The following is a 23,514-nucleotide window of genomic DNA, read 5'->3' on the forward strand; positions in this document are numbered from 1 at the left end:
TGTCACCCTGCTTATTTAACTTCTATGCAGAGAAATGCTGGGCTGGAAGAAGCACAAGCTGGAATCAAGATTGCCGGGAGAAATATCAATAACCTCAAATATGCAGATGACACCACCCTTATGGCAGAAAGTGAAGAAGAACTAAAAAGCCTCTTGATGAAAGTGAAAGAGGAGAGTGAAAAAGTTGGCTTAAAGCTCAACATTCAGAAAACGAAGATCATGGCATCCGGTCCCATCACTTCATGAGAAATAGATGGAGAAACAGTGGAAACAGTGTCAGACTTTATTTTTTGGGGCTCCAAAATCACTGCAGATGGTGACTGCAGCCATGAAATTAAAAGACGCTTACTCTCTGGAAGAAAAGTTATGACCAACCTAGATAACATGTTGAAAAGCAGAGACATTACTTTGCCAACAAAGGTCCGTCTAGTCAAGGCTATGGTTTTCCCAGTGGTCATGTATGGATGTGAGAGTTGGACTGTGAAGAAAGCTGAGCGCCAAAGAATTGATGCTTTTGAACTGTGGTGTTGAAGAAGACTCTGGAGAGTCCCTTGGACTGCAAGGAGATCCAACCAGCCCATTCTGAAGATCAGCCCTGGGATTTCTTTGGAAGGAATGATCCTAAAGCTGAAACTCCAGTACTTTGGCCACCTCATGCGAAGAGTTGACTCATTAGAAAAGACTATGATGCTGGGAGGGGTTGGGGGCAGGAGGAGAAGGGGACAACAGAGGATGAGATGGCTGGACGGCATCACTGACTCTATGGACGTGAGTCTGAGTGAACTCCGGGGGTTGGTGATGGACAAGGAGGTCTGGCGTGCTGGGATTCATGGGGTCACAAAGAGTCGGACACGACTAAGTGACTGGACTGAACTGAACTGAACTTGCTTTAAATAAAAGTAAATTTGTGATTCACTATACATTTTTCAATGCTATGTTGTCAAAGACTGTAAAAGAAATGTAAGAGTACTACTTATATATGTTTCCTATTATTGAACAGTTCACTATAAATGGATTTCCACATAAAGACACTGACAGTAAAATAAATTAAGCTTAAAAAATAAAGCTTCTCTAATAACATAAAATAAGTCAGATTCTGAGACTTGCTATAAATCACAATTTGAAGATTTTAGTATCAAAGCTTGCCTTAAGTTAGTTACACCAAAATTTCTAAACTGAAAAGATGAACTTGAACAAGAATTAAGAAGGACCAAAATTTACATGCTGTTTTAGTGACTAGTCAATCTAGGAGTAAAAAATACTCTTGCTAGTTATGACATTTATCCTAGAAATGTTTTATAGTCTGAAAAACACCAAAGTTACATCAGAATATTATTTCAGTAATAATTGGTATTAAGTTAAAAAAAAAAAAAGCAGCACAGTAAAGACAACTTACAAAATACTAAGTACTCATACCACAGTGAAAAAATGTTCCATCCTAGAAGAGGAAAAACTGTATGGCTTGGTGATAGGTGTTTAACTTACCAGAATTTAAAAAATGAAAGAAACAATCCCCAAATCTGAAACTGTTACTCTGATGCTCACTCTTTCTCTAGTCATGTCTACCATTTCAATATTATCTGCTTTTCCCACACTCTTAAAATACTACTGTGTGCTTAGCACAGAACTAGGAGACATCTTTAGTCTCAACTGGGTGATCATTCTTTATCAGGCCAGCAAAAGATAAAATTTTAACCCAACAGAACCTGTATTCGGCAGGCTGGATTTTATAAACCATTTGCTATACCCACCAATTATTTTTTTTTTAGTTGTCAGTCATGTCTGACTCTTTGTGACCCCATGTACTACAGCCCTCCAGGCTCCTCTGTCCATGGAATTCTCCAGGCAAGAATACTGGAGTGGATGGCATTCCCTTCTTCAGGGGTTCTTCCCAATCCAGGGATCAAACCCAAGTCCCCACACTGCACGCAGATTCTTGATGTCTGAGCCACCAGGGAATCTGTATCCACCAGAGCGAGATAATGAATTCAGTATACACTTTAGTGGTCAATGTGAATAGGTACTTGATTCAGAGGTACCAAGTGGCCACATCCCAGAATAGTGTCAGGCCTAAGCTGAAGGGAGATCTGAGATTCACTTGTGGATCTCATTCTTACTATGTGACCTGGAAGAAAGTGCTTAGTCTCACTAAGTTTCAGTTTTCCCATCTACAAATCTGGGAGCAATAATATCTACATTAACAGCATGACAAAGAAAAAAAAATAACATTAAAAAAACACCTACAGAAAGTAATATTATTAAGTACCTAGCATGGGTGCTAAAGACTTCTGGTGTTAAACGTTGACAAAAGTGCATACACTCAGATAGTTTATCTCTCTATTTTAAAAGAGATACAGTGGAGTTTACTATGACTCTTCCAGGAGCAGGACAAGTGAGATGAAGTGGAAAGGGAGGGCCAGCTATCCCTGTAATTTAATGTCCTTAGATTCTAAAAAAAAGTACCAGCAAACCTGGTTCAACTCAGTGTTAGAGGATAGGAAAAAGAAGAGACATTCTTCCCACTGTCACCAAATTACATCTCAGCGAGAGTCACACAAAGTTACAGTCAGTGCTAAAATGCAGAAAGTTCTTGAACATTTTAAAAATTGCTGTCATATATAAATTTGATGACAAAATGAGTCCTAAACTGGAGGAGCTTCCCTCATAGCTCAGTGGTAAAGAACCAGCCTGCCAATACAGGAGACACGGGTTCAATCTCTGCTCCAGGAAGACCCTACATGCCATTGCTCAACTAAGCCCATGTATCACAAGCCTGGGGACCACAGCAAGAGAAGCCGCTGCAGAGAGAAGCCCACAGCCCACAGCCCCAGTGAGAGGCCCACAGCCCCAGTGAAAGGCCCACAGCCCACAGCCCACAGCCCAACGTTGTGCTCTCCACACTAGAGAAAAGCCCGCACAGCTATGAAGACCCAGCACAGTCAAAAATAAACAAACTATTTTTAAAAATAAGTCCTAAACTTGAACTGGCTGGGGTTTCCTGGTCATTCTTACATTGAACATAAATACTGATGACTTATATACAAGTTTCATTATGCAGTAAGGTCCCAAATCATCCTGTGATATGATATAATGTATGACATACAGCAGTAGCTTCTAAAAATACACAGTAATCAGAATTCCTACATATATGTAGCCCAAGAATTTCAAAGAAGAAAATCTGACCAGTGGAAATAACCACATTACTTACAACATGGAGTTCTTGGAGAAGCAAGAGATAATACATATAAAAAGCTTTAAACAATGCCTTGCACGAAGTGAGTACCCAATAAATGTTGTGTTCTACAAGTACCTAGAAAAATACTTTGAACATTGACATAGAAAGGCAACAGGTAAATGGGTAGTCCACTATAAACCATATTGTACTTTAGAATTTTTTTTTTTTAAATCTAAGTTTCCCTCCTCCTATACTCAGATATATTTCTACTATGAGGCCTCAGAAACAATGTTAGCACAGTCATAAAGGCAGGTAGAAATCTCAGGTGAGCCAACAAACATTTGAAACTGACAGTGTGGTAAGATCTGAAGTTCTAAATACAATAAAGATTATTTAGAAAAAAATCAACTCTGAATGACTGGAGAACAGACCAGAAGAACGCTTTTGGAAATTAATGTACAAACTAATGGGCCAGAGTTTTTGTTAAAATGCAGACTGTGAATTAATGTGGCAGGGCCAGACGTTTTGTATTCAAGATCTCTGGTAATCAAAACTCTACTTGTCTAGAAACCCAAAGAGAGTAAGAAGGCCCTTAGCAGTGGTCCTCAAAGTGTACAAGCAACATCAGAATCTCTTGGAAAATTATTAGAAATGCAAATCTTAAAGAATATAAGGACACTGTTCTTTAAATTATCTGTTTACATACAGACAGATCAATTTCTCTGAGAATTGTCATTCAATTGTTAAGTCGGGTCTGACTCTTTGTGGCTCCATGGACTGTAGCATGCCAGGCTTCCCTGTCCTTCCCTATCTCCCTGAGTTTGCTCAGACTCATGTCCATTGAGTCAGTGATGCCATCCATCCATCTCATCCTCTGTCATCCCCTTCTCCTACCCTCAACCTTTCCCAATATCAGGGTCTTTTCCAATGAATCGGCTCTTTACATCAAGTGGCCAAAGTATAGACCCTTCAACATCGGTCCTTCCAATGAATATTCAGGGTTGATTTCCTTTAGGATAGGCTAGTGTGATCCCCTTGCTGTCCAAGGGACTCTCAAGAGTCTTCTTCAACACCACAATTCAAAATCATCAATTCTTCGGTGCTCAACTCTCTTCATGGTCAAACTTTCACATCCATACATGGCTACTGGAAAAACCATAGCTTTGACTAGACGGATCTTTGTCAGTAAGGTGATATCTCTGCTTTTGAATATGCTGTCTGGGTTTGTGATAGCTTTCCTTCCAAGGAAGTAAGTGTCTTTTCATTTCATGGCTGCAGTCACCATCTTCAGTGATTTTGGAGCCCAAGAAAATAAAATCTGTCAGTGCTTCCACTTTTCCCCCTTCTATTTGCCATGAAGTGTTGGCCACCTGATGCGAAGAGCTGACTCATTGGAAAAGACTCTGATGCTGGGAAAGATTGAGGGCAGGAGGAGAAGGGGACAACAGAGGATGAGATGGTTGGATGGCATCACAGACTCAATGGACATGGGTTTGGGTGGAGTCTGGGAGCTGGTGACAGACAGGGAGGCCTGGCGTGCTGCAGTTCATGGGGTCGCAAAGAGTCAGACATGACTGAGCAACCGAACTGAACTGAACTGATGGGACCAGAGGCCATGATCTTAGTTTTTCGAATGTTGAGTTTTAAGTCAGCTTTTTCACTCTCCTCTTTCACCCTCATCAAAGAGGCTCTTTAGTTCTTCCTCACTTCTGCCATTAAGGTGGTATTATCTGCATATCTGACATTATGGATATTTCTCCCTGCAATCTTGATTCCTGCTTGTGATTCATCCAGCCTGGCATTTTGCATGGTGTACTCTGCATATAAGTTAAACAAGCAGGGTGATAATATATAGCCTTATTATACTCCCTTCTGAATTTTGAACCAGTCCATTGTTCCATGTCTGGTTCTAACTGTTGCTTTATGACCACATACAGGTTTCTCAAGAGACAAATAAGGTGGAAAAGTAGAATACTAGAACATGTTAACTAAATAAAACAATTTCTCTCTGCAAACAATTTCCAAAACTAAAGCCCTTGCAACTATACTTAAAATGGAGGCTTTTATTTATATATTAATAATATATAGGCAAAGTATTGAAATGTATAGAATCCTCACTGAACCATTTACCAACTTCTTGCAAAACAGATCAGTTCCATTTTACCTAGGTACTAGAGATAAGACTTCATAAAGAAACCAAACTAAGTTTTTAATTTCCTTCTGTTGAGAATATAACCAACTACATCATGGTTTAGGCAACTTCTCCAGAGTCATGTTTATACATTGCCTGACTCATATGTAAATATATGTCAACATTTTGATTTATAGCTATAGATCATCTGCTTGCATACACACAGATGCCCAAATCGTTATATTAATAGTTTGAAACACAATACTGTCAAACCACAAAAAAAAATAAAGATAAAATACAAATACAGAATGTCACACACAGAGAAGAGATTTCAGTTTTCTGAATGTGAAGCCAGATGATCGCTAAATAGGCTTTGCATAAAATAAGATTTTTTAAAAAAAGTTGCATTCACAATTCCCACTCAATGTTTTTTTTTTTTTTCCAACTTCAATCAAGGTCACATCTCAGTCAGTATCTGAGTACATCATTCTGTCCTTAATCTAGTTTTGAAGGAGTAAATTACAAACAGATTGTAAAGTACCACACTTGCTTCAGTATTGGGGGTGGGCCCCTCTGATTTTGGCTAGGACCATATACACACATACACAACAACAACAGTGCTGTCCAGAGACAACTGATGGTCACAGCGCGGGAAAGGAGGGAGGGTAGAGTGCCGCCGGCATCTATTAAGTAGAGATCATGCAACTACTATGACGCCAAAAATAGTTCCCTGAGCAAAGAAGTACCTGGCCCAAGATGCCAATAATGCCAAGGTTAAGAAATTGTGATGTGATGTAAGAGGTTGTGAAAATACAGAATGAATGCATCTCGTGCATCATCATCACATTCCCAGCAAAGTGTCAAGCACATTTAATAAATATTTATTGATTATGAAAGAAACCACTTCTGTGCAGCTGCGCTCTTAAGAGAGATGAAAAAAATGAGAAAAGTATTATTATGTATATAATACCTAAAATCACAAAGCAGAATCACAGTCATTGTCAAAACTAAAAGGAACTAAAGATCATTCAGATCAATTTCTCTTTTTCAGAAAAATTTTTCTCAGGCAAAAGATGCTGTCTTATGTCATGTGTTGGCAAGTGTTGAGAGGAGATAGTTTTCTGAATAAAAACAAAATACATTTACAAATTAAAATGTCAGTTTTCACTTCTAAAATGTCAATGTCACCCACTTTTCTCAGATTAATAAAGTATTTCCTTCATAAAAGTTAAACCAATGTAACATAAAGCATGTATGATAGTCGCTGAGTCATGTCCGACTCTGCGACCCCACAGACTGCCGCCCGCAAGGCTCCTCTGTCTATGGAATTCTCCAGGCAAGAATACTGGGGAGGGTTGTCATTTCCTTCTCCAGGGGATATTCCCAAACCAGGGAGTGAACCCAGGTCTCCCACATCGCAAGCAGAGTCTTTACTGTCTGAGTTACCAGGGAAGCCCCAACATAAGTCATAATAAGTGATATTTCAAAGCAGGAAATAAAATAAAGTAATTATTTTTCAAAAAGACAAATCACAGACCTCCCTGGTCTACAAGATTTATACTTCTGAGAAGTCAGGTCTTTAAAATGTCATGAGAAATTCTGAACTGGCTTACGGTTTTGAAACACAGGAACTGACAGTCACAAGGCCAAACATACCCTTAATAATCGATTCAGCTGCATACAGATCTCGTTTGTAGGTCACCTAGAGGACAGATAAACTTCATTAGATTTAACAGAGTAGAAAGGAATGTTAAAGCAATAAAATAATGACCCCAAGGAAATTCTTGATTTTGGAAAAACCATAAACACACAACAGTGACAAGTTTTAAATTATAACAACATCAGTTTATTCAGAAAAAAATATATTTGCTTCTACAAATGCTTGAAGATCTGTTTTTAAATCTTTAAGTAAATTCAGATGTTGTGTGGCAGTTGTTACCAAAGTCTTATATAAGTATCATATCAAAGAAAATGTGGTAGCATTTACATACAAGTATTAGAATTCTTGTTTAATAGTAAGGTTTTTTGTGGAAGGAAATAAGGAAAAGAATATATTTGAAAAATTACCAAATTGCATGTTCAGTTGAAATGAGATGATTCTCAAAGACCAGTTCACAGTGAGGGTCTTCTGAATTGAGTTTATCTGTGTACCCTCAGATAAGGCTTACCTTTTTAATATTTTTACTAATACATGACTGACAGAGATAGCCTGGAGGCTACCATCATGAATGTAAGAAAAATCATGATCTGTGCTTAAGAACATACAGCCTCTTTGCTGTTATAACCTATTCCTTGTATATAACCTGCCATGGTCCTATAGCAAATAGTTCTCAGACCACATGCAGTGAGCCCAGGCACTGAACATGTCAGATGCATTGCACTGTAGAACTGCTTTTCCTTCATCACAGAACTGAAGAACAGAGTAAATAATTAAATCTATTAGTAAGTACTCTAAGGTCTTAGGAGCTTATCATTCAAGTGCTCAGATGATGCCAGTGTCTCAAAACCCACTTTGAGAAATAATTAATACCTTTTCATATCGATAATTTGGACAATTTTTCTCCAGATTATCTCCAAACTAAACTTGTGCAAAAACTGTTCAGCTAAGTGATTCACGGCACCTTTACCCAAATAGGTTTCCCTGTTATGCCTAGATCCCAGCAGGTAAACCACCCTGGCCCAAAATCTATATCTTACAACTCAGAACTAATGTAAAGCTGACTTGTACGACAAATGGAAAGTTCCTCAAGCAGTCAACCAATCTATTAAAATCAAGTATGACACTGTTAAATTATCTCTAAAACAAGCAATGCCAGCCAGAACCAGTACTATAGTTACTGATCTAAAATATAGCTCTATTATCTGGGGGGAAAAAAAGTAGTAAACAGACACTTAAAGCTTCAGACTATGCATTTTACCAAATTAAAGACTGCATTGATCTCATTCACTCATTCAGTAAATATATCTCAAATAATTCCACATCATCGGTCCTATTCTAACGGCTGCAATAGAGCACTGAACACAGTGAGCAAAACTCAATCTGCAGAAACAACATTTTAGGGATACACTTTTCTTAGAAGTGAATAAAGTATATTTGTTTCCATGAAAACCCAAAGTTAACTAGACAGCTGGAATCAGCACTCAATATTTGCAATTTAGATGAGAAAAGGCTTTTATTCCCTTTAACTGTCTGCTATGTAAGGTAAACTCAAAACAGTAATTAATGGAAAGATGCCTAATTACTATAGCTGATTTTTTATTCCTTCCTGCTTTCTTTGAGGAATATAACTGCATTCCAAATTTAAACAGGATAACTGTGAAAGTACTTTATTCTTTTTTCCAAATAAATCTATCTTAACAATGAGGTTTTTAAAGCAAAGAAAACTTGGTCTCAAATACTAAAATGACTTTTCTAGCATACTTGCAAAACAACACTTATGCATTGAAATCAGTCTTAAGAATGAAATATATGTATTACTACCCAAAGGTCCTTGGGTACTACACTAATATTCAAAAAGAAACTGTATAAAGAAAGACAGCTAAAATTCTGTTTTTTTTTTTTTTTTGGCTGCACCGCAAGGCTTGCAGGATCTTAGTTCCTCAATCAGGGATTGAACCTGCACCCTCAGCAGTGAAAGTGGTGTGGAGTCCTAACCACGACACTGGCAGCAAATTCCCCTAAAATTTGAATTTTTTTTTTTTTTGGTCTACCTTTTCCTATTGGCTATCAGTTCAGTTGCTCAGTCATGTCCAATTCTTTGCAACCCCGTGGACTGCAGCACAGCTGGCTTCCCTGTCGATCACCAACTCCCAGAGCTTGCTCAAACTCAGGTCCACTGCATCAGTGATGCCATCCAACCATCGCATGACGTGTCACCCCCTTCTTCAGCCCTCAGTCTTCTCCACCATCAGGGTCTTTTCTAATGAGTCACTTCTAGGGGGAAGCGGGACACAATTCAACCCCCAGCACCATGTGTGAAATGACTCAGCAAGGGAATGAAGAGAAGCACTTGGAAAGGCCAGCTTCCACTCAGTGCATGACATTTGTCGCTCGTACAACGGAAGCAAGCTCCAAGGTGTGAGGACTAAAACTGTGCTTCTGTGCTGCTGATGGAAGCAGTGAAATTTGAGATTTAATGCAAAAGACACTGAAGTACATCTGTGGAGTTCAAGTGGAAAATTAAAAGAGCTTTCTTTCTACCTGAAGACCCGAGGGTGCTTCACACATTTAAACAAGGCTCAGAATACCCATGAGAAACAGATAATAACACAGCCTCCTCAAAACAATGAGCAAAGGGTCCAGAGGGTGTTGACATGTTAGTAGCAATAAATGTCTTGAGGTTTCACTTATTTATTTTTAACATAGCCTGTAAAGTAAGTTTAGCAGATCTGTAGTGATGTGAGTCAGGATCTTGCACAAAACACCTAATTGGTAATTACTCAAATCCAATGAATATGTGTATCACCATCTCTCACATATAGAAAAAATAAAAATAACAAAATGTTGACCCGATGGATTAATGACATTTGGAAACTCTTAAAAGAGCAATAATACTGCATTTATTTTCTCCACCAGGCAATAAATCAGGCATGTCAATATCCTGTAATCTTGTAACAATTTAAATATGTATGAGACAATCTTAGCATGTGTAGCAAGGCCCATCACATGATTGTACAAAATACCTAACACATAGGGCTTCTTTTTGTTTTTATGTCATGAAGAAATATGCTTTTGGATTCATATTAGCTCAGAATTAGGATGAATGTTTACTAGCCAGATTTAGATGGATGCTTTATAAAGATTTCATCCAATATTTCCAAAGGAACAGTACTTATTCAAAATTATGATATGACCCTACCATTCTATTTCAGAATACATTGTTCAGTTTACCACATTTCTACCCGATGAAACCAGGAGGGTCGTGCTGTAAAGCACTCCAGCCTCAACAGGAACATGCAGTATGATAATGCTACAACCACTTCATTCCTCCTGAAGAAAGAAGTCTGTCATGAAATCAGTCAAGCCTGACCACAGGAAAGAGTACAATGCCTCTTGGAGGTGGTGAGTTCTTCCAAGCACCAAGCCTACTGGGTCAAAACTACTGCAGATACATGTTTCAATAACACATTAAGTTGGAGCTACCATCCGAGGGACCAAGAGGAAATGTTGTTGCTGTGAGAAGCAGAGTGGTACCCTCAATGCAGGTGAGAGTAGGGCTACACAGTAAAACATTACACACCAAGAACATACACAAAAATTGCAAACAAAATAATCTTACTGGCTAAATGGGATCTGTTTGAGTAAACTATCCCAACATGAATTTTCTTCCAACCGAGCAACAGAAATAATACCATAATTTGATGGAACAGAAAACCCACTGAGACTCTTTAACACCTTTAATGTATATGTACACACATACTTTTATTCCTGGAAATACTGTTTCAATATGAAGCCAAATGTTTTTAAACTTCTCTATTTTCTAAAGCACCTGGAAAGTGTCAGTACTTGCAGAGTATGTCTTCAGGAATGACACATCAACACAGAGCTAAGTACCAACTTCCTTACCTTCCAGAGGTCAGGGGATCCTTCCACAAGTTTTGCTTTGATATGACTGTATTTTAGAGCCAAATGCAAACACTCAGTTCCAAATTCCAAGTCATAGTCACTACACTGGGTAGGAAGAAAAAAGAATTAAGAAGTTAAAATATTAATATAATTTATTTAATTATATTATTTAATTTAATAAAATATTAAATAATCTTTCAATTTCATAATCAATTGCATATAGAAGAGCCTAGAGAATTCATAAACTGTTTAATTAGCTATTGATTAATCAAGTTAGATTAATCTTCTTCATGCCCTAAAAGCCAAATGAAACCAATAGAAAACAGAAATGTTGGAATCATGTTTTTAACTTCCTGAATAGTTTCGGTGAAAGTTGCTCAGTCATTTCCGACTCTTTGAGACCTCACAGACTGTAGCCCGTCAGGCTCCTCTGTCCATTGGAATCTCCAGGCAAGAATACTGGAGTGGGTAGCCATTCCCTTCTCCAAGAGATCTCCCCAACCCAAAGACTGAACCTGGGTCTAAGACTTTGCAGGAAGATTTCTTTACTGTCTGAGCTCAGGTGTCAGATAAATACAATACTTTATTTCCTTTGCTCAAAAGCTACATTTCCAAACATGTTTGTAAAATGCCTAAAGGTATGACTGAGGATTACCATATCAGAACTTAATTTAACAAATATACCTATCCATAGTGAAGTCACTCAGTGTCCGACTCTTTGCAACCCCATGGACTGTAGCCTACCAGGCTCCTCTGTCCATGGGATTTTCCAGGCAAGAGTACTGGAGTGGATTGCCATTTCCTTCTCCAGGGGATCTTCCCAACCCAGGGATTGAACCTGGGTCTCCCGCATTGTAGACAGATGTTTTACCGTCTGAGCCACCAGGGAAGTCATACCCATCCATAAAACCCCAAATTTCTCATATTTATACTAAAACACTGGCAGGACACAGCTTTCTTATTGCTATTTTAAATAACAACAGATCTTTTTAGAGGATATATTTTGATTCTGAACATGGTACTGTATCAGTCTTCCATTATGAGAAAAAAAAGTGAATGCCTATCAGATTTAGTAAAATATAAATAATATTTTTTAACACTTTAGGCAGAACCATCCAAATGACCAACATAATGCAATTAAATAACAGTCACTAGGTTTCTATCATGTCCAAGCTTTCTTTTAAGTACCAGCATATAAAGATAAATGAGACATGTTTTGTGTTCTCAAGGAACTCAGGTTTAAAAGAGGAGGCTGATCTACAACAAATATTTTGTAACAGAATGTGATAGATGGAGCATTAGCAGAATATTTACAAGGAGACCAGGAGATACAGTATTTAATTCTATGTAAGGATACTAGAGAAGCCCCATTAGAGAAAATGGACTCTCATCTCATTCTAAAGACTGAATCGGGACTTCCCTGGTGGCTCAGTGGCTAGGACTCCACGTTCCCAATGCAGGTGCGCTGAGTTCCATCCCTGCTCAGGGAACTAGATCCCACATACTGCAACTAAGCCTTGGCACAGATAAATATTTTTTAAAAATAAAGACTGAATAAAACTCAAGGATACAGACATTGCAGACATCTGCTGGATTTGCATTTTACCAACAGCACAACCATGACTTACCTGGTGGTTCAGATAGTAAAGAATCTGCCTGCAATGCAGCAGACCAGGGTTCAATCCCTACGTTGGGAGATCCCTGGAGAAGGAAAAAGGAACCCACTCTAGTATTCATGCCTGGAGAATCCCATGTTCAGAGGAAATTACAGTCCATGGGGTCACAAAGAGTCAGACATGACTGAGCAAATAACACACACACACAAGAGCATATCCATTTAAGAGAGACTGCAGGAAGGCAACAATATGAATATGACATTTAGAATAGTTTGCCAATTTTTATTTTATTGGAAATTACAAACCCTACATTTTAATGATTTGTGAAGTTAATATGACAAGAAAATATACCATCAGGTACATACAGAGTCCCAAATTAACCAGAACTGTTTCAGTTTAAACCTCTATTCTTATAAACAATATACACTATAACATGACATTGAAGAAATTTAAGAAATTTCATCTTTAATATAGTATTATCAACACTTCAGTTCAGTTGCTCAGTCATGTTCAACTCTTTGTGACCCCATGGACTGCAACATGCCAGGCTTCCCTATCCATCACAAACTCCCAGAGCTTACTCAAACTCATGTCCATCCAGTCAGTGATGTCATCCAACCATCTCATCCTGTCATCCCCTTCTCCTCCCACCTTCAATCTTTCCCAGCATCAGAGTCCTTTCCAATGAGTCAGCTCTTCCCACCAAGTGGCCAAAGTATTAGAGTTTCAGCTAGAGCAACAGTCCTTCCAACGAATATTCACGACTGATTTCCTTGGACTGGTTGGATCTCCTTGCAGTCCAAGGGACTCTCAAGAGTCTTCTCCAACACCACAGTTCAAAAGCATCAGTTCTTCAGCACTCAGCTTTCTTTATAGTCCAACTCTCATATCCATACAGAACTACTAGAAAAACCATAGCTTTGACTAGACAGACCTTTGTTGACAAAGTAATGTCTCTGCTTTTTAATATGCTGTCTAGGTTGGTCATAACTTTCCTTCCAAAGAGCAAGGGTTTTTAATTTCATGGCTGCAGTCACCATCTGCAGTGATTTTGGAGCCCCCAAAAATAAAGTCTGACACTGTTTCCATTATTTCCCCATCTATTTGCCATGATGCTGTGGAACCAGATGCCATGATCTTCGTTTTCTGAATGTTGAGCTTTAAGCCAACTTTTTCACTCTCCTCTTTCACTTTCATCAAGAGGCTTTTTAGTTCCTCTTCACTTTCTGCCATAAGGGTGGTGTCATCTGCATATCTGGGGTTATTAATATTTCTCCTAGCAATCTTGATTCCAGCTTGTGCTTCATCCAGCCCAGCATTTCACATAATGTACTGTGCATATAAGATAAATAAGCAGGGTGACAATATACGGCCTTGATGTACTCCTTTCCTGATTTGAAAACAGTCTGCTGTTGAATGTACAGTTCTAATTGTTGCTTCTTGACCTGCATACAGATTTTTCAGGAGGCAGGTCAGGTGGTCTGGTATTCCCATCTCTTTCAGAATTTTCCACAGTTTGTTGTGATCCACACAGTCAAAGGGTTTGGCATAGTCAATAAAGCAGAAGTAGATGTTTTTCTGGAACTCTCTTGCTTTTTCAGTGTTCCAACAGATGTTGGAAATTTGATCTTTGGTTCCTCTGCCTTTTCTAAATCCAGCTTGAATATCTGGAAGTTCACAGTTCATGTACTGTTGAAGCCTGGTTTGGAGAATTTTGAGAATTACTTTGCTAGTGGGTGAGATAAGTGCAATTGTGCGGTAGTTTGAACATTCTTTAGCATTGCCTTTCTTTGGGATTGGAATGAAAACTGACCTTTTCCAGTCCTGTGCCCACCGCTGAGTTTTCCAAATTTGCTGGCATATTGAGTGCAGCACTTTCACAGCATCATCTTTTAGGTTTTGAAATAGCTCAATTGCAATTCTATCACCCCTAATAGCTTTGTTCATAGTGATGCTTCCTAAGGCCCACTTGACTTTTTATTCCAGGATATTTGGCTCTAAGAGAGTGATCACACCATCGTGGTTATCTGGGTCATGAAGATATTTTTTATATAGTTCTTCTGTGTATTTTTTGCCACCTCTTCTTAATATCTTCTGCTTCTGTTAGGTCCATACCATTTCTATCCTTTATCGAGCCCATCTTTGCATGAAATGTTCCCTTGGTATCTCTAATTTTCTTGAAGAGATCTCTAGTCTTTCCCATTCTATGTTTTCCTCTATTTCTTTGCACTGATCATTGAGGAAGGCTTTCTTATCTCTCCTTGCTATTCTTTGGAACTCTGCATTCAAATAGGTATTTCTTTCCTTTTCTCCTTTGCCTTTAGCTTCCCTTCTTTCCTCAGCTATTTGTAAGCCCTCATCAGACAACCATTTTGCCTTTTTGCATTTCTTTTTCTTGGGGATGGTCTTGATCACTGCCTCTTGTATAATCCCAAACCTCCATCCATAGCTCTTCAAGCACTTTGTCTATCACATCTAATCCACTGAATCTATTTGTCACTTCCACTATATAATCATAAGATATTTGATTTATGTCATACCTGTAGCTACATACAAATAAATTATGCTTTAGTAAACTTTACCTGTCTCCTGAGAAACCTGTATATGGGTCAAGAAGCAACAGAAACAACTGGACATGGAACAACAGAGCAGTTCAAAATTCGGAAAGGAGTAGGTCAAGACTGAATATTGTTACCCTGCTTATTTAACTTATATGCAGAGTACATCATGCTTGGTTGGATGAAGCACAAGCTCTAATCAAGACTGCAAGGAGAAATATCAACAACCTCAGATATGCAGATAATACCACTCTAATGTCAGGAAACAAAGAGGAACTGAAGAGCCTCTCGATGAGGGTGAAAGAAGAGAGTGAAAAATCTAGCCTGAAACTCAACATTCCAAGAAACTAAAATCATGGCATCTGGTCCCATCTTCATGGCAAATAGGTGGGGGAAAGTAGAAGAAGTGACATTTCTTTTTCTTGGGCTCCAAAATCACTGCAGATGGTGACCACAGCCATCGAATTAAAAGAAGCCTGCTCCTTGGGAGGAAAGACATGACAAACCTAGACAGCATGTTAAAAAGCAGAGACATCACTTTGCCAACAAAGGTCCTTATAGTAAAAGCTATTGTTTTTCCAGTAGTCATGTACAGATGTGAAAGTTGGACCATAAAGAATTGATGCTTTTGAATTGTGGTACTGTAGAAGACTCTTGAGAGTCCCTTGGACTGCAAGATCAAACCAATCAATCCTAAAGGAATCAACCCTAATAATTTTCATCAGAAGGGTTGTTGCTGATGCTCCAATACCTTGGCCACCTGATGCGAAGGGCTGACTCATTGGAAAAGACCCTGATGCTGAAAAAGACTGAAGGCAAAAGAGGAAGGCAGCAGTAGAAGATGGGATGGAAAATAAATAAATAAACAAAAGAAGATGGGATGGTTAGACAGTATCACCAACTCAATGCATATGAATCTAAGCAAACTTCGGGAGGTTGTGAAGGACAGAGAAACCTGGCACACTGTAGTCCATGGGGTGGGAAAAAGCTGGACATGACTTAGTGCCTAAACAACAACAACAAAATCTCCACATTCTATTAATAATGCCAACATCTACACAATCTCATCTAGTAGTATGCAAGTAAGGCCAGTCTACAGTAAGTGAAGTGAAGTGAAGTCACTCAGTCGTGACCGACTCTTTGCGATCCCATAGACTGTAGCCTACCAAGCTCCTCTGCCCATGGGATTCTCCAGGCCAGAATACTGGAGTGGGTTGCCATTTCCTTCTCCAGGGGATCTTCCCAACCCAGGGCTTGAACCCGGGTCTCCCGCATTGTAGACAGACACTTTACCGTCTGAGCCACCAGGGAAGTCCTAATCTACAGTAATAACTATTTTTGGTTAAATCCCAAAGTGAAGTGAAAGTCACTCAGATGGGCTTCCCTGGTGGCTCAGTTGGTAAAGAATCCGCCTGCAATGCATGAGGCCTGGGTTCGATCGCTGGGTTGAGAAGGTCCCCTGGAGAAGGGAAAGGCTACCCATTCCAGTATTCTGGCCTAGAGAACTCCATGGACTGTACAGTCCATGGGGTCACAAAGAACTGGACACAACTGAGCGACTTTTCACTTCTCTCTAAACCCCAAAGAAGACCAGCAATAACCCTTCTCCTGCCTCTCTTTGCAGACGCAGGATACTGAACATATTCATGGACAGCCTTAAAAGTGCGCACGAAGTGCACACTGAGAAAAACAGCCTCTTTCTTCCCATCTCAGGAATGAGGAGTACTTGACACTGTGCTCCTGCCAGTCACGTGATGCACCAACCAAGAGTGACAGCAGCTTACAAAGTGCAAGAAGTCTTCAGGGCTCCAATCAACAGAGCCAGTAGGAAACAAAGAAAATGACGGATCAGATACTTCCAAAATATACACCCAAAACAGAAACTGAGCAATCTTGGCAGAAATACTCTGAATCAGTCATTCACTGTATAGAATAATTTTACAACTATTTATGGAGTTTGGTGGCTTCCCTAATAGCTCAGTTGGTAAAGAATCTGCCTGCAATGCAGGAGACCCCGATTTGATTCCTGGGTTGGGAAGATCTGCTGAAAGGACAGGCTACCCACTTCAGTGTTCCTGGGCTTCCCCAGTGCCTCAGCTGGTAAAGAATCTGCCTGCAAAGCAGAAGACCTGGGTTCTGTCCCTGGGTTGGGAAGATCCCCCGGATAAGGGAAAGACTATCCACCCCAGTATTTTGGCCTAGAGAATTCCATAGACTGTATAGTCCATGGGGTCTCAAACAGTTGGACATGACTGAGTGACTTTCACTTCAATTATGGGGTTTTGGTAATGTTGTTGCATTAAACCTTACTTCTATGGTTACCTCAAAAAAGTGCATACTTTATGACAAATTAAAATCTGAATTTGTTTCTCAAGAACGTGGATGATGATTTCTACTGCCTACGATATGAAAAGCTAGCAAAAGTGATGCTCATCTGAAGAACAAAAGAAAAAAGCAGATAAACTACACAAACAGAACTTTTTCTTGAAACCATCAGAGCTGAGGTCACAGGACAACTGAGTAGCGCTAAATCTAAGAACAGGCATGCCTCCCCCAAGAAGTAGAATACGCCATCACCAGCTCACCTACAGCAGAACACAAAAGGAAGAAACATCGTGTCCCATACAGACAGTAAGATAAAATCTCCTAAAAAATGTCAACAAACTATAAATACTGAATAGAGGCAATTAGGAGAATACAGAACCTCTGGGAAATACAAACACAACATGAGTTAATACCCCATTCAAGCTTTTCTTTAGCAACCCACTGCTGGGTGCTCACCAAATTCTAAACTTAAGGTAACCACTAGACAAATGCTTTATAAGGTAAGAGTAAGAAGTCAATAGGAATAAAAGGGAATCATAAAATGAGAAACTAATACAAAGGCAGGCAGGAAAAAGAAAAGGAACAAAAATAAAGCAACCAGCAAGATGGTAGATTTTAATCAAGTAAGTTCAGTTGGTAAATCATCTTCCTTCAATGCAGGAGACCCGTGTTCAATTCCTGGGTCGGGAAGATGCCCTGGAGAAGGAAATGGCAACCCATTCCAGTATTCTTACCTGGAGAATCCCATGGACAGAGGAGCCTGGCGGGCTACATTCCATGGGGTCTCAAAGAGTCGGATGCGACTGAGTGACTAAACCACCACCAAGTTAATTAAGGTGCAGCTGCACAAAATGTGGACATTATCCAGTATGGGGGCCAAAGTGTTATCACTGATCACATGAAAAACACACAAATACACAGATGCTGAGAATCCTCTGCCTCCCTAAACCTGGAGCCCAAAACAGTATTAATAATATTCTCCTATCAATAACCTCAGATATGCAAATAACACCACCCTTATGGCAGAAAGCAAAGAAGAACTGAAGAGCCTCTTGATGAAAGTGAAAGAAGAGAGTGAAAAAGCTGGCTTAAAGCTCAACATTCAGAAAACTAAGATCATGGCATCTGGTCCCATCAATTCACGGCAAATAGATGGGGAAACAATGAAAACAGTGACAGACTTTATTTTCTTGGGCTCCAAAATCACTGCAGATGGTGATTGCAGCCATGAAATTAAAAGACCCTTGCTCCTTGGAAGAAAAGTTATGACCAACCTAGACAGCATATTAAAAAGCAGAGACATTACTTTGCCAACAAAGGTCTGTCTAGTCAAAACTATGGTTTTTCCAGTAGTCATGTATGGATATGAGAGCTGGACTACAAAAGAGACACAGATGTATAGAATGGACTTTTAGACTCTGTGGTAGAGGGAGAGGGTGGGATGATTTGGGAGAATGTTATTGAAACATGTATACTATCAGGTAAGGAACGAATCGCCAGTCTACGTTCGATACAGGATACAGGATGCTTGGGGCTGGTACACGGGTATGATCCAGAGAGATGATATGGGGTGGGAGGTGGGAGGGGGGTTCAGGACTGGGAACTCATGCACACCCATGGCTGATTCATGTCAATGTATGGCAAAACCAATACAGTATTGTAAAACAAAATAAAGTAAAATTAAAAATTAAAAAATAAAGTAAAAAAAAAAGAAAGCTGAGTGCTGAAGAATTGATGCTTTTGAACTGTGGTGTTGGAGAAGACTCTTGAGAGTCCCTTGGACTGCAAGGAGATCCAACCAGTCCATCCTAAAGGAAATCAGTCCTGAATATTCATTGGAAGGACTGTTGCTGAAGCTGAAGCTCCAATACTTTGGCCACCTGATGTGAAGAACTGACTCATTTGAAAAGACCCTGATGCTGGGAAAAACTGAAGGCAGGAGGAGAAGGAGATGACAGGATGAGATGGTTGAATGACATCACCGACTGGAAGGACATGAGTTTGAGTGGACTCCAAGAGGTGATGATGGACTGGGAGGCCTGGTGTGCTACAGTCCATGGGGTCGCAAAGAGTTGAACATGACTGAGCGACTGGACTGAGCTGAATATTATCCTCGGGCATAACCCCTTGGCACACTGTCCAGCCCAGTCACCTTGGAATGAAATTTACAATCAACAGCCACCTCTCACCATAAAACTCACAAAGTACAACCAATCACCAGCACATACACGTGAACAGAAAAGCCAGATATAACTGAAATGCAAGGTAAGACTAACATGAAAGATAAGGTCAAAATGGCAAAAAATGTTTTGGAAAAACTAGAAACTACACAGTCAATAAAGATTTAACAGTCCCAGAATGATAGTGTTTATACTCATAAAATAAGGATAATATTTAGAAGGGTAGAAAACAGAAAAACATAATGAGTCAAAGTCCAGTATGTTAATAAAAATCAGAAGAACATAAAAGGTCTGGAGAAGCAAACAACCAAATAATTTTTAATTGCAGTAATAAAGAACGAGTCCCCAAATTTAAACAATCTTACACAATATAGACGCCAATAGAGGAAAATACACTAAATCCAATGAACAAAAACAAAAAGTCTCTTGTAAAGAAGCAGGAATCCAAACTAGACAAGACTACTTAACAGCCAACAATGAAAATCAGATAAATAGTGGAAGAGTTTCTTCAAAATTTAGAAGATAGTGATTATCAATATAAAATCATAAAAGCTACATATCCTGTCTGAAGGCAGAATATGGACTTACAGAAACATTGAAAGTCTCAGTAGAATTTTAGTTCCTATGTACTTTTTCAATCTAGGTTTCTTAACAGGCTACCTTTTTTTGAGTTTTAGGTTCAGAGCAAAATTGAGCAGAAAGTACAGCTAGTTCCCATTTACTGCCAGCCCCACATACATATAGGCTCCCTCACTAACAAAATCATACACCAGAACAGCACACTGAACCTACATAGACACACAGACAATACCTGAAGTCAACAGTTTACATTAGGGTTCACTCTTAGCGGTCCACATTCTACACACTGTAACACGTGTATAACGCTATGTATCCACCACAATGGTAACATATACTATATCTTCACTGCACTAAAAATTCTTTGTTCTCCTAGTCATCCTCCTCTGTTCTCCCAATTCCGTGCAACCAATTAACTTTTTCCTGTATCTATAGTTTTGTCTTTTCCAGAAGTCACATATCTGGAATCAAATAGTATGTGGTCTGCTCAGACTGGTCTATTTCACCTGGTAATATATATTAAAAGTGCTTTCATGTCTTTCATGACTTGAATTATTTTTTAGCACTAGATAAAAGCAGAGACATTACTTTGCCAATAAAGGTCCGTTTAGTCAAGGCTATGGTTTTTCCAGTGTTCATGTATGGATGTGAGAGTTGGACTGTGAAGAAGGCTGAGCACTGAAGAATTGATGCTTTTGAACTGTGGTGTTGGAGAAGACTCTTGAGAGTCCCTTGGACTGCAAGGAGATCCAGCCAATCCATTTGAAAGGAGATCATCCCTGGGTGTTCTTTGGAAGGAATGAAGCTAAAGCTGAAACTCAGGTACTTTGGCCACCTCATGGGAAGAGTTAACTCACTGGAAAAGACCCTGATGCTGGGAGGGATTGGGGGCAGGAGGAAAAGGGGACGACAGAGGATGAGATGGCTGGATGGCATCACCAACTCGATGGACATGACTTTGAGTGAACTCCGGGAGATGGTGATGGACAGGGAGGCCTGGCTTGCTTTGATTCAGAGAGTCGGACACGACTGACTGACTGAACTGAACTGAATATTTCATTATCTGGAAGTACCACAGTATATGTGTGTATAAGGAAATCTTGGTTGCTCCCAAGTTTTGGTGACTGAATAAAGCAGGTACAAATATTGAAGTATAGGCTTTTGTACAGATACAAATTTTCCACTTATTTCAGTAAGTACAAAGAAGTGCAACTGCTGTATCATATGCTAAGAGTATGTTTAGTTTTGTAAGAAACTGTCAAATTGTCTTCCCAAATGGATGTGCCATTTTACATTATCACCAGCAATGAATTCTGTATGAAAATGTGAATTAAAAGAACAATGAGATATCACTATACATCTATTAGAATGGCTGAAATCCAGAACACTGACAATATCCAGAGTTGGTGATGATGTGGAGTATCAAAATCGCAGGTTCAATGCAATCCCTATCAAAATACCAATGCCACTGTTCAGAGAAAGATCAAATAATTTTAAAACTCCTATGGGAACACAAAAGACTCTGAATAGCCAAAACAATGTTGAGAAAGAAGGGCAATGCTGGACGTATTATACACCCTGATTTCAAACTATATTACACAGCTATGGTAAAAAAAAGAAAAAAAAAAAAAAAAAACACGGTACTGGCATGAAAACAAATACCTAGTTTAAAAGAACAGAATAGAGACCCCAGAAATAATGATAGTGATAGGCTGTCACCATCATTTAATTGACACCAAAGAAGACAATAATATACAATGGAGAAAACACAGTCTCTGCAACTAGTGGTGCTTGGAAAACTAGTCAGCTACATGTAGATGAATAAAACTAGAACATTTCCTTATATCATATACAAAAATAAACTCAAAATGTATTAAAGTCTTAAATGTAAGAGCGGAAACTGAAGAAAACATAGGAACACTCTTTCACATAAATTGTGAAAGCTTTTGGGGTTTTTTTTTTTTTTGCTCTACCTCCTAATGCAAGGAAACAAAAACAAATAAACTGGACCTACTTAAATTTAAAAGCTTTTGTACAGCAAAGGAAACTTTTGACAAAATTAAATGACAACTTCCTGAATGGGAGAAAATATCTGCAAATGATGTGACTGATAAAAGGTTAATATCCAAAACATATAACCAGCTCATATAAACCATCAAAAATTCAAACAACTCAATTTTTTTAAAAATAGGCTGAAGGCCTGGAGAGACACTTTTCCAGACAAAACCTATAAGTAATCAATAGGCACAGGAAAGATGCTCAGCATTGCTGATTAGAGAAATGCAAAACAAAACCAGAATGAGATATCATCTCACACTTGTCAGAATGGCTATCATCAAAAAGATCACAAATTACAAACTCCTGGTAAGGATGTAGCAAAAAAAGAACATTTGTGTGTTGTAGATAGGAATGTAAATTGGTATAGCTACTGTAGAAAACACTACGGAGGTTCTCAAAATCTAAACACAGAACCACCGTGAGTGTGAGTGCTAAGTCACTTCACTTGTGTCTCTTTGCAACCCTATGGACTATAGCCCGCCTGGTTCCTTTGTCCATGGGATTTTCCAGACAAGAATACTGGAGTGGGCTGCCATTTCCTACTCCACTGTGTTTGCCTGTTTCAGGACACCAATCTGTCCTGTTATCTCACTTCTCTGTTAGATTTAAGACATGTTTTTTATTTTTCAGTTTGTTTAGCTTTGTACTGTTAGGATAGGGTGATCATTTCTAAGTTCCTTACACGCCTGGGAAAGCAGAAGTTCCCCACATACTCTCTCTCAGGTGATGGTGCTCCACAAACTTGGGGAGCACAGTGAAAAAAGGGAAGACATAGGATGCAGAAAGCAAGATATTCTAATAGGTAAGGAAAAAAGAGAATTGCTAGGAGAGTAGGAAGGAACAGTCTCAAGGTGATTGCTATGCAGGAGGCAGGGTGACAAAACAGCTAACAGGGGGAACTGTAGTTCCTCTGTAGATGGAAAATAAAAGGTTAAGAGTGAATTTGCATCCCTTCAGAAGGTCTCAGGAGAAACCTGTTTGCCTCTGAGAAGAAAGACTAAGGGACAAGGTTAACATGAAGATTTAATTTTCACCCTTGACACATGCACATGGTCCTTGCTCTTACTGGAAAAAACTTTATACAGTATTTATGTAGTATAATGTAATATGCAACATAGTTGTTATATTCTCAAGAAATATATGCTTTCAAGAGTTAAGATTTTGTTTCCAAACATATATATTTAATGCTTTCAGCAAATCAATCTAATTAAGTTGCAGAGCATTTAAAGCTCTGAGCATGCAAATCTAAAAATAATATGTCTACTATAAAATATTAAATCTGGTTAGCATCATGATAAACATGGGCTATTACTCCTCAATTTGTTCCTG

At 39.0% G+C, this 23,514-nt stretch overlaps 1 protein-coding gene across 1 annotated transcript in view; it reads right to left on the reverse strand.

The window, feature by feature from the left end:
• Positions 1-23,514, reverse strand: part of CRPPA (CDP-L-ribitol pyrophosphorylase A) — a 362,731-nt gene that overhangs the window by 251,076 nt on the left and 88,141 nt on the right. The window contains exons 4-5 of the mRNA XM_040260600.1: positions 10,873-10,977; positions 6,963-7,008 (exon numbers count right to left, since the gene is read on the reverse strand). Of these exons, the coding sequence (XP_040116534.1) occupies positions 6,963-7,008; positions 10,873-10,977 (151 nt within the window). The remainder of the gene's footprint in view (positions 1-6,962; positions 7,009-10,872; positions 10,978-23,514) is intronic.

The sequence above is a fragment of the Oryx dammah genome, unplaced genomic scaffold, assembly GCF_014754425.2.
Source record: "Oryx dammah isolate SB20612 unplaced genomic scaffold, SCBI_Odam_1.1 HiC_scaffold_18, whole genome shotgun sequence".
In the NCBI taxonomy this organism is placed as follows: Eukaryota; Metazoa; Chordata; class Mammalia; order Artiodactyla; family Bovidae; genus Oryx; species Oryx dammah.